The sequence below is a fragment of the Cetorhinus maximus genome, chromosome 19 (assembly GCF_964194155.1).
Source record: "Cetorhinus maximus chromosome 19, sCetMax3.hap1.1, whole genome shotgun sequence".
NCBI lineage: Eukaryota > Metazoa > Chordata > Chondrichthyes > Lamniformes > Cetorhinidae > Cetorhinus > Cetorhinus maximus.
In genome coordinates this window covers 95,285,016-95,297,413 of record NC_135897.1, presented here as the reverse complement: position 1 = coordinate 95,297,413, position 12,398 = coordinate 95,285,016, and the positions used below count along the sequence as shown (strand labels likewise).

The window sequence follows — 12,398 nt, the reverse complement described above, 5'->3', positions numbered from 1 at the left end:
CTTCCCCTAGTACAAAGTACAATGGAAGATAAAAGGTGCAGGGCACAGTAGAGCCACCAGTGCAGGAAAAGCCCATGAGAGAAAATATCTCTTTAAAAGTTAAGTTCAAATCTGCACATGCAGAATTGGTCAGCACAGGCCAGACAGGCAAAGAAATACATTTGTGGGCCTGAATTTTAAGCACCTTCCTCACCACCCCATTAAGGTCCAGTAACTGCAGGACCTCCCTCCACCCCCCACCTCTGACATCCCAAACTCTCTCAGCCAACGAACGCTCGCTGGAGCGTGAAGTCAGGCAATGCCAGCAGTCGGGATGGCAGGAGAGGAGACCCCACCATCCTAAAAATCCTGGCCATAGAGCCGTCATAACACAGAAGGCAATCGATAGTGAAAACTTCACCACAGCAGCCTACTCTTACCCATTAGTATTTAGACTTTTAGTACCAGTCAGGCTGAGCTGCCAAGGATTGGTCCACAAAATAAAGCACAGAAACCTTGGTACCATTTCTAAATACTTGGTGTCGATATGGCGGAAAGGGACTAAGTGATGGCTCCCTCGTGGCCTTGTATTGCACTGCTTCAGTCACACTGTGGACATTAAGAACACAGAGTAACTTATTTGTTTTGAGGGGGCTAAAGTTAGAGGGAAATGAATGCCCTGCGCTGATGAACAAAAGCAAGTACGATGGTATAATTCTGCGTTCCTGAGGCACAGCATAGGCATGATGCTTCCTCACTCACTCTCAAATGCTGCTCTGGTATAAACTGCCTCTCCTCATGCATCCTCCCCAGAGGGAAACATGTGGATCCTCGGGGTGACTGGCAGCTGTACCGTCACCAACGAGGGAAGGGGGTGAACAAAAATGTCTGGCGAATACAAAGTGTTTTAAAAAAGGGAGTGCACTCCAAAGTGCTTGCCATCCAAAGAACAGCGATAAGTTAATGGCACAGAGTGCCACTAAACAAATCGGTCTCTGCCAGATACTGAGACACTGGTTTATTTCCTTTGAAGATTTTCAGCATTCACCAATTTTATCCCTCACCATTTAAGAGTTTAACTTCTTCCCTTCTACTGGTTATCATAGCTTAAAACGTTTGCAAACTACTTTGGGTTAAAAATACTGCGTTCTGTTTCAGTAGCTCATCAAACTTGTGGTCTTGCACCTTGGCACTGTCTCAGACCACTGCTCACCCCTGCTGCTCAACATACATGAAGCACAAGCAGCATAAACACAGGACATGCAGCAGTGACTTAGATTGGCTTGACACACACACACACAGCATGCAGATACAGGCAGGAGAGAGTAGCACCTTCATTTAGAGAGGGACAGTAATGGATCCTGCAAAATCCAATCAAACTACAAAAAGGCTGTATTTTGTCACAGAGGGAAGCTGTTAAACTAGTTCCTACACATCTAAGAAAACAGCATTTGATTGATAATTTGTGAGACATTTCAAAGGAAGGTGTGGAGAGAGAGAGGGGCTTTGGGATTCTTGGTGGGTGATGGTGGGACTCGGGTTAGGTGTGCTTTTCCTCAAAATGTTACAGATTTGAGAACATCCTACATTTGGAATTATAGATACCCAAGCAACAAAGCAGCCAGTGGTGAATTACTCATCAGTATTTCACACACTCTGTATAGAACTTTCCAGGCTGATCCCATGTTCCTACTATAACTAGATCAGCTGTGAACAAACATCTTTTAGCAATGCCTGAAAATTGCAACTTCTGAAAAACAGTCCTTCAAATACCAGCAAATTTAAACAAAAAAAAAAAGAGGAAGAATTCTTCTAACCAGCCAAGCTGTTGCACATTTGAGGGACTGGTAGAATCTCAGTTCTAGGAAGAGTACCAAATCCACAATAAAAAATTTGAAGAGGGCATTTTTTTTTAACAAAGTAAGTCATTGCACGCAGGGAGTCAAGACCAAGAAAAGCCTTCAGGTAAAGCTGGATAACATAGCACACAAAGACTTAATTCAGTTCCCACTCAGTCATTATTACTCGGTCCATATTTTTATATTCCCATTATAAATCCCTGTGATGCTGCTATGCCTCCAATGGAGGAAGGGTGTAATTACAGCATGATAAGTTGACATAGGCAATTTCCATTTTAAATGTGGACATGAGAATTTATAATGGGAAAATACTAATGGGACTGCCCATAGACAGAGCATTTTAATGTACAGATATGTGAAAGCAAGAATGCAAATGGAGTTCAGGACTATTATAAGCATTTGAGAGGAGGCACAGAAATATATGGTGGTAAATAATTTTGACAGTTGTGCTCAAGATATATCAAAATGGAAAGGACATGTATGCAGTGATCTTCCTAAACACCGAAAGGTCTTGTGCTGTGAAGTTTGCTTGATAGAGCCTGGTCTCGATCAAGATTAGTTGCCCTTGTTTAACTGGGAAATAGGTCTCGCCCACAACAACACCAAAGGCATCTGTGGAGTCCCACCAATAGTAAGTTACGAATTGTACTATAACACTCAGCCAAATTGTGCACATCCAAGAAATTTTGTGGCCACAGTAGATCAGATGGACTTAATTTGAGCAGAGACAGGAAAATGTGAGAGAGAGAGAGAGAGAGAGAGAGAAAGAGATAGAGGGAAAACACAAACTTCCATCATGTGATTAAAATTTTGCTGCAACTGGAAGTGGTTCAAACTGCTGAGCACAGCTGTTTAGAAGACAGAGTGAAAGCCTGAGTTGAACTGTTAAAAACAAATATATATATATATATATAATAATAATAAAAAGTTAATACAACTTAACATTCTAGTTAATTTTTGTTAAAAACATTTAAAAAGTTCTATCTCTTGGGTTATTTGTGCAAACACATTAGCAGTAAAGATTTTACACTCCAAAACAAGACCAGGTCTGTACTGATAGGTAGCTCACTACAATGCTGTGTCAGATATGATAACATCCAGTTGTTTTTTTTAATCCCCACTTTGACGTATCCGAGGGAAGCACTGGGTGAAACTCTTTTGGTAACTTTGGGCTTAATCCAACAAGACAGAAACTGGTGAAACTCTCAAAACTTTAATCCTCTTCACTTATGGATCTGCTCAATTCTCTCAGTCACTGCCTGTAATGAGAAACTGAACACACAAACTCCAATTAATAATGGGAAACAGAAGTGATAAGACTGGTACTGAACCTGGGTCAGAGCTCAGCTGGAGTACTGGGTTCATCTCAGGAAGGATATATTTGCCAAGAAGGGGATACAGTGCAGGTTCACCAGTATGATACCAGGGGTAAAAGAGTGACAGGTTGCCTGGAATAGGCTTGGATTCCTTTGAGTATAGGAGATTAAGAAGTGACCTAATCAAAATGTTTGAGACGACTGAAGGATTCGACAGGGTTGATATATAAAAAAACCATTCCCTCTGGTGGAGGAGTCCAGGAAAGGGTGGGCACAATCTTACAATTGCAGCTAGGCTATTCAAAAGTGAAATTAGCAACCACTTTTCCTCCACTAAGGATACATGGAAACCTGGAACTCACTCACCCCAAAAAAACTATGAATGCTGGGAACAACTGATGTTTTTAACACTGTGATCAACAGATTTGTGTTGGGTAAGACTATCAAGGGATATGGAGCAAGGGTGAATGAACAGAGGTGAGGTACAGATCACCCATGATCCTCCACCTCAGTACAAGCTTGGTTAATATCCTGGTCATATCACAGAGTCAGGAACCAAACAGTCCTGAACTTAGTTTGGACCCACTTCCTGGAGATGCTACAAACTTCCTCCAACAGGATGACCAGAATGAAGCAAGTATTTTAGTTCCATTAGGCTCAAATTCTGGACCAGGCATCCAGAAATATATTGCAAAATGATGTGACCTTGCCATTCAGCTACACGTTTGGGGGTCACCAAAAATTTAGAAATATTCTTGAATTACAAAATCTCTCTCTGTTACAACACAAATAGCACTTGGAACTCTAGAAGAACAACAGTTCTCCTGGTCAACTGTTCCCCTCAACCATCACCAACAACAGAACTACAGGTCACACATCTTATTGCTGTATGTGGTGTCCTGCTGTACACAAAATGATTCTACCTGAGACTGTGGGCGATTTTAAAAGGAAGTTGGATGGGCACTTGAGGGAAATAATCTTACAGGACTCCAGGGCAGATTGGGCAAACGGGACTATTGCTCTAGAGGGCCGGTATGGATTTGATGGGCCAAATGGCCTCCTTCGGTGCTGTAATGACTCTGTCTGCCATGCTTGCCCTCAGAACAATCACTGCACTTTGCGAAATCCTTGTATTTGGTATTGACCCAGTTGCCAGGTCACAAGATAAATGCACAGGCAGTTCTCATGAGCTGTGTTAAAATTCCATTTAGAGAAGTAAAGGAAATTGCTCCCTGGAGATGTGTGCAGAATAATTCTGTCCTTATCCTGCTAACATATTTGTAAAGCTGGAGACAGTACTATGGATGACAATTCACTAAATTTATTGTTGCAAAACATTCACTCAGAGACTTCATATAGAATGGTAGATCTTGAACCTTAAACCAAAAACAAAGATGTAAAATAAATTAGCAGGAATCCTGAAACATTGCGCCGGATGGTGAAGAGGAAAGGTCATTCGTTTATCATCAATAAAAGGCAACACGTTTGATTGGCCACATTCTAAGGCATGAGGAGAGTGTGAGAGGAGGACCCTGGGACAGGCAGTCAGCAGCACCTAGAGGATCTAGTCTATCTACAGGATCTATCATCTAGTCTATACTCATGTAGGAGTAAGGGTAAAATAAGAGCAAGGGTCCATATTCTATTTCGTTAAGATATGTCTGGGGAGCTCAGTCCCGTGATTTGCACATCCTGCGCTATGTGGGAAATCCTAGACACTCCTGGCGGTCTGGGTGACCATGTGTGTGCAGGAGGTGCCTCCGACTGGAGTAACTCAAGCTCCGGGTTTTGGAGCTTGAGCGGCTGCTGGGGGCACTACGGTGCATTCACGGGGCTGAGAGGTTTGTGGATAGCACGTTTCAGGATGTGGTCAGCCCGCAGCTTAAGGGAGTGCAAGCAGAGAGGGAATGGGTGACCGCCAGACAGAAGAAGGGGACCAGGCAGGAAGTGAGCAAATCCCCCGAGTGCATCTCACTCACAAACCATTTTTCGGCCTTGGAAAATGGCAAGAGTGACGGTTCCTCTGTGGAGGCCAATCAGAGCCAAGGCCATGGCGCTGTGGGTGGTCCAGCTGCTCGGAGGAGGAGGAAGTGTGGAATGGCAATAGTGGTAGGGGGTTCATTGGTGAGGGCAGTAGACAAGCACTTCTGCAGCCGTAGACATGACTCCAGGATGGTATGCTGCCTCCCGGGTGCCAGGGTCAAGGATGTCAGGGAACGGCTGCAGGGCATTCTGAAGGGGAGGGTGAACAGCCAGAGGTTGTGGTCCATGTTGGGACCAATGACATAGGAAGAGAGAGAAATGAGGTCCTGCAAGCAGACTTTAGGGAGTTGGGTAGGAAATTGAAAAGCAGGATTTCAAAGGTACTAATCTCTGGATTACTCCCAGTGCCACACAGTAGTGAGTATAGGAACAGAAGGGTAGAACAGATGAATGTGTGGCTGGAGAAATGGTGCAGGGGGGAGGGCTTTAGATTCCTGAGGGATTGGGACCATTTCTGGGGGAGGTGGGACCTGTACAAGTTGGACGCGCTACATCTGAATAGGAACGGGACCAACATCCTCACGGGGAGGTTTGCTGATGCTGTTGGGGTGGATTTAAACTAAATTGTCAGGGGGATGCGATCCTGAAAAGTAGTTCAGAGGGGAGAGAAGCTGAGATGGAATTAGAAGTTAAAACACTAGTGAGTGAGTGTGGAAGGCAGAGGAAACATAGGCTGGATAAGAAAGAAGGGAGTTTAGCAAGGCTAAATGGAATATATTTTAGTGCAAGGAGCCTGAGGAATAAGACAGAGGAGCTGAGGGCACAGGTAGACACATGGGAGTGTGATATCATAGCTATGACTGAGAATTGGCTAAAAGGGCAGGATTGGCAGCTCAACATTCCTGGTTATTGGGTATTCAAAAGTGATAGGGAGGGGAATAGAAGAGGAGGGGGGTCGCAATATTGATCAAGGAATCGATTATAGCAGTGCGGAGGGATGATATCTTGGAAGGATCATCAAAAGAGGCCATATGGGTAGAAGTAAAAAACACAAAAGGAGCAAACACACTGTTGGGTGTGTGCTATAGGCCCCCAGTCAGGGAGAAATAGAGGACCAAATTTCAGGGAAGTGTAAGAATAATAAGGCAGTAATAGTAGACCATAAGACGTAGGAGCAGAAGTTGGCCATTCGGCCCATCGAGTCTGCTCCGCCATTCAATGAGATCATGGCTGATCTGATAATCCTCAACTCCACTTTCCTGCCTTTTTCCCCATAACCCTTGATTCTTTTACTGATTAAAAATCTGTCCAAGTCCGCCATGAATATACTTAATGACCCAGCTTCTACAGCCCTCTGCAGTAAAGAATTTCACAGATTCACTATCTCTGAGAGAAGAAATTCTTCCTCATCTCTGTTTTAAATGGGCACCCCTTTACTTTGAGACTCTCCCACAAGAGGAACAACCTCTCAGCATCTACCCTGTCAAGACCCCTGAGAATCTTATATGTTTCAATAAGTTGCCCCTCATTCTTCTGAACTCCAATGAGTACAGGCTCAACCTACTCAACCTCTCCTCATAAGAAAATCCCTCCATACCCGGGACCAACCTAGTGAACCTTCTCTGGACTGCCTCCAATGCCAGTATATCTTTCCTTAGACAAGGGATCAACACTGTTCACAGTATTCTAGGTGTGGTCTAACGAGTGCCTTGTATAGTTTTAGCAAGATTTCCCTATTTTTATACTCCATTACCTTTGAAATAAAGACCAACATTCCATTTGCCTTCCTGATTACCTGTTGAACTTGTATGTTAGCTTTTTGGAATTCATGCATGAGGACTCCTAAATCCCTCTGTGCTGCAGCCTTCTGCAGTCTTTCTCCATTTAAATAATATTCTGCTCCTCTATACTTCCTGCCAAAGTGCATAACCTCGCATTTTCCCACATTATATTCCATCTGCCACTTTTTTTGCCCACTCACTTAAGCTGTCTATATCCCTCTGTAGATTCCTTGTGTCATCCTCACCACTTGCCTTCCCATCTATTTTTGTATCATCCGCAAATTTAGTGATAGTACATTCACTTCCCTCATCTAAGTCATTAATATAAATTGTAAGCAATTGAGGCCCCAACACTGATCCCTGTGACACTCCACTAGTTATAGGTTGCCATCCTGAAAAGTCCCCCCTTATCCCAATTCTCTGTCATCTATAAGTTAGCAAATCCTCTATCCATGCTAATCCACCACCCCCAACACCATAGGCTCTTATCTTACTAAGTGGCCTTATGTGCGGTACCTGATCGAACGCCTTTTGGAAATCCAAATATATTATATATACTGGTTTCCCTTTATCTATCCTGCTAGTTATCTCCTCAAAGAATTCTAATAAATTTGTCAGGCATGATTTCCCCTTCATGAAGCCATGCTGACTCTGCTTGATTAGATTATGTAATTCTAAATGCTCTGCTATTGCATCCTTTATAATAAACTCTAACATTTCCCAATGACAGATATTAAGCTAACTGGCCTATAGTTACCTGTTTTTTGTCTCCATCCTTTTTTGAATAAGGGTGTTACATTGGCAGTTTTCCAATCCTCTGGGACTTTTCCAGAATCTAAGCATTTTTTCAAGATTACTACCAGTGCATCCACTATCTCTGCAGTTACTCCCTTTAATATCCTAGGATGCAACCCATCAGGTCCAGGGACTTATCGGTCGTTAGACCTAGTGCTTTTTCTCTAGTGATTGTTATTGTATTTATTTCCTCCCCCTCTTTTGCCCCTTGATTATTTAGTATTGGATTGCTATTAGTGACTTCTACCATAAAGACTGCAGCATTTATTCAACTCCTCTGTCATTTCCTGGTTCCCCATTATTATTTCCCCAGCCTCATTCTGTAAAGGGCCTCTGTTCACTTTGGTCTCTCTCTTCCTTTTTATATATTTAAAGAAGCTCTTACTGTCCATTTTTATATTACTTGCTAGTTTACCCTCAAAGTTTATTTTCTCCCTCTATTTTTTTTTTTGGACATCTTTTGTTGGTTTTTAAAACTTTCTCAATCTTCTGGCTTACCACTAATCATTGCTACTTTGTATGTCTTTTCTTTCAATTTGATATTATCCTTAACTTCCTTGGTTAACCACGGTTGGTTTATCCCCCTCCTACAATCCTTCTTCCTCACTGGGGTATATCTTTGTTGTGTGTCATGAACTATTTTCTTAAATGTCTGCCATTTTGCCTTTTTACCATTTTTTCCCCTATTTGCTGCTGCTTTTTTATGTTTGTACACTCTGTCCCTTCCTGTCACACTCTGGGTATCATTACCTAAATAGTTGCCCTGCGAGGCTGCCATATCCTTTTGCTTTGTTAGCCTACGTATCCCCTCTTCAGAACCCTCCCCCCCTATATTTAGTTTGAAGTCCTCTCTTTAGTTATTCGATGCACCAGGACACTGGTCCCAGCACAGTTCAAGTGATTATTCCCTTGGAGGTTCTGCTTTTTAATTCAGCTCCTTTCAGCAGAACCTCCTTTCTAGTCCTATCAATGTCATTGGTACCAATGTGGATGACGACAACTGGATCCTTCCCCTCCCACTCCATGTTCCTCTCCAGCCCTGAGGAGATGTCCTTAACCCTGGCTTCGGGCAGGCAACACAGCCTTTGGGACTCACGCTCAGAACAGTATCTATCCCCTTAATTATACTGTCCCCTACCATTTCTATGTTCCTATTTCCTCCACCCACTTGAATGGCTCCCTGTACCATCGTGCTGTGTCAGTTTGCTCATCCTCCCTGCAGTCCCCCTCTTGTCCACACAGCTTGCAAGAACCTTGTAACTGTTGGGCAGTTGCAGGGGCCGAGGCTCCTTGAGCGCTACCCCCTGGGTCCCCATACCTGCTTCACCTGCAGTCACACCCTCCTGTCCCCGATCACAGACCAAAGACTTACCTAATCTGAGGGGTGTAACCGCCTCCTGGAGCAAAGTGTCCAGGTAACTTTCCCCCTCCCTGATGTGGTGCAATGTCTGTAGCTCAGACTCCAGCTGCTTAACTCGGATCTGACGTTCCTTGAGCTGCAAACACCAGGTACAGACGTGTTTGCTCCGGATCACCTTGGTGTCCAGCAGCTCCCACATGCTGCAGCAGCAACACATCACCCATCCTGCCATCGCTATCGTATTTTATTCAAACTATTAATTAATTACTCTAGTATCCCTGCTCTTTACACTTTATTGTAATTATTTTTTATGTAGGGGATTTTAACTACCCAAATACTAACTAGGTTAGCTTTAGCGTGCAAGGTAAAGCGGAAGCAAAATTCTTAAACTGCATCCAGGAGAACTTTTTTAGCCAGTACCTAAAAAGCCCAACAAGGAAGGGGCAGTTCTGGACCTAATATTCGGAAATGAGCCCAGGCAGGTGGAAGGTGTTATCAGTAGGGGAGCATTTTGGAGATAGTGACCATAACTCAGTTAGATTTAGGGTAGTTATGGAAAAGGATAAGGTTGGGCCGGGAATAAAAGTTCTAAACTGGGGAAAGGCTAATTTTACTAAGGTGAGATGCGATTTGGCCCAGGTGGACTGGGAGCAGCTACTTGCAGATAAAACTGTGTCTGAGCAGTGGGAGGCATTCAAGGAGGAAATAGCGAGAGTACAGGACAAATATGTTCCCATAAAGACAAAGGGAGGGGACCAAGTCCAAAGAACCCTGGATATCAAGTGACATAAAGGTTGGGATTAAGAAAGAAAGAGAAGCTTATGGTAGATACGAGGGCTCAATATGACAGAGTCCCTAGAGGAGTATAAAAAGTGCAGGGGGGAACTTAAAGAGGAAATTAGGAAAGCCAAGAGAGTGCATGAGAAAGCATTGGTGGGTGGAATATAGAAAAACCCAAAGGGGTTTTTTAAATATATAAAGAGCAAGAGAATAACTAGGGAAAGAGTGAGGCCAATTAGGGACCATTGAGATAATGTGTGTGGGGGGGTGCTGGAAGACGTGGGTACAGTCCTCAATGAATACTTTGCATTGCTCTTCACAATGGAAGAGGACGATGCAGGTATAGACGTCGGGCTGGAGGACTGTGAAATATTCGAGGAAATTAACAGAGAGAGAGGAGGTACTAGCAGGTTTAGCCGCCTTAAAAGTGGATAAATCCCAGGGAGGCAAGGGAAGAGATATCAGGGGCCCTGGCAGTAATTTTCAAATCCTCTCTAGCCACAAGTGAGGTGCCAGAGGACTGCTAACGTTGTTCCATTATTAAAAAAGGGAGGAAGGGATAGACCAGGAAATTACAGGTCAGTCAGTTGGTGGTGAGAAAGTTACTCGAAAGAATTCTGAGGGACAGAGTATATCTGCACTTGGAGAGACATGGATTAATCAGGGATAATCAGCTTGGATTTGTCAAGGGAAGGTCGTGTTTGACAAATTTGGTCGAATTTTTTGAGGAGATAACCAGGAGTGTTGATGAGGGTAATGCATTTGATGTGGTCTACATGGGCTTTAGCAAGGCTTTTGATAAGGTCCCTCATGGCAGACTGGTCGAAAAAGTAAGAGCCCATGGGATCCAAGGCAAAGTGGCACATTGGATCCAAAATTGGCTGAGAGGCAGGAAGCAGAGGGTGATGGTAGAGGGATGTTTCTGTGACTGGGAGTCTGTTTCCAGTGGGGTTCCACAGGGCTCGGTGCTGGGGCCCTTGCTGTTTGTGGTGTACATAAATAATTTGGACTTAAACATAGGGGGTATGATCAAGAAGTTCACAGATGACACAAAATTGGTAGGGTGGTAAATAGTGAGGAGGATAGCTGTAAACTGCAGGAGGGTATCAATGGACTGGACAGGTGGGCAGAGCAGTGGCAAATGGAATTCAATCCGGAAAAATGTGAAGTAATGCACTTGGGAGGGCTAACAAGGCAAGTGATTACACTATGAATGGTAGGACCCTGGAAAGTACTGAAGATCAGAGGGACCTTGGTGTGCATATCCACAGATCCGTAAACATAGCAGATCAGGTACATAAGGTGATTAAGGAGGCATATGGGATACTTGCCTTTATTAGCCAAGGCATAGAATACAAGAGCAGGGAGGTTATGCTGGAACTGTGTAAAACGCTGGTTAGGCCACAACTGGAGTACTGTGAGCAGTTCTGGTCACCACATTATAGGAAGGATGTGATTGCACTGGAGAGGGTGCAGAGGAGATTTACCAGGATGCTGCCTGGGCTGGAGGGTCTGAGCTACAAGGAACAATTGGATAGGCTGGGGTTGTTTTCCTTGGAGCAAAGAAGGTTGAGAGGGGACCTGAAAGAGGTGTATAAGATTATGAGGGGGCATAGGTAGGGTGGATAGGAAGGCACTTTTCCCATTGGTAGAGGGGTCAATCACCAGGGGGCATAGATTTAAGGTAAGAGGTAGGTGGCTAAGAGGGGAAATCTTTTCACCCAGAGGGTGGTGGGAGTCTGGAACTCACTGCCTGAAAGGGTGATTGAATCAGAAACTCTCGTAACATTTAAGTAGTATTTAGATATTCACTTGTGTTGCCATGGCCTCCAGGGTTTTGGGCCAAGCGCTGGAAAATGGGACTAGTGTAGTCAGATCTTTGTTGACTGGCATAGATATGATGGGCTGAATGGTGTCCTTCTGTGCTGTAAACGCCTACGAGTCTATGCATGAGGACTTGCTGAAGGAGGTAATTGACAGAAGATTGGAGGGATGTAGGCCAAGAGGGAGAAAGAGAATGATGTGAGACAACTTGAAATTGAAAATGGCAGACTCCTTCGAACGGCTGAGCAGGAAAGTACGAGACCCCGAGGCATGGAGAGATAAGCAGGGAAATTGTCCTTTGGCACATCACTACAGCTATGTCTACGTATAGAGCAACTATAATCCATAAATCATGGATCTGCAGCTTTAATAAAACTGAATGTTTGAGAGTGAAATTGCTTCCCCTACTATCCCGCTCAAAACCAGGCATGTGGCCCACCAGGCTCGAGACTTCAGCCTTCTAGCGGACTGTACCTTTCTGTGATGATTCCGAGGATCGGGAAGCAGGGTGAGGAGGGCGCTGTGGGGTTGACTCTTCTCGGTACGTAGGAGGCCTGCAAGAGTGAAAACTAGCATAAAGCTTACTGAATTGTGGCAAGCGTCAATCTCCCATCCGACATCATCCAGCTGGGATCAAACAGGACAGCACATTCGAACCCAGGTCAGAAATGGAGGCATTTAGAGTCAGTGAGAAAGGTGAGAAAACTATTTCGCTCAGAAA

General features: G+C 44.1%; 1 protein-coding gene across 1 annotated transcript in view; it reads right to left on the bottom strand.

Annotated features, from left to right (window-relative positions):
• Positions 1-12,398, bottom strand: part of LOC144694125 (uncharacterized) — a 64,816-nt gene that overhangs the window by 6,844 nt on the left and 45,574 nt on the right. The window contains exon 11 of the mRNA XM_078564481.1: positions 12,152-12,231. Within this exon, the coding sequence (XP_078420607.1) occupies positions 12,152-12,231 (80 nt within the window). The remainder of the gene's footprint in view (positions 1-12,151; positions 12,232-12,398) is intronic.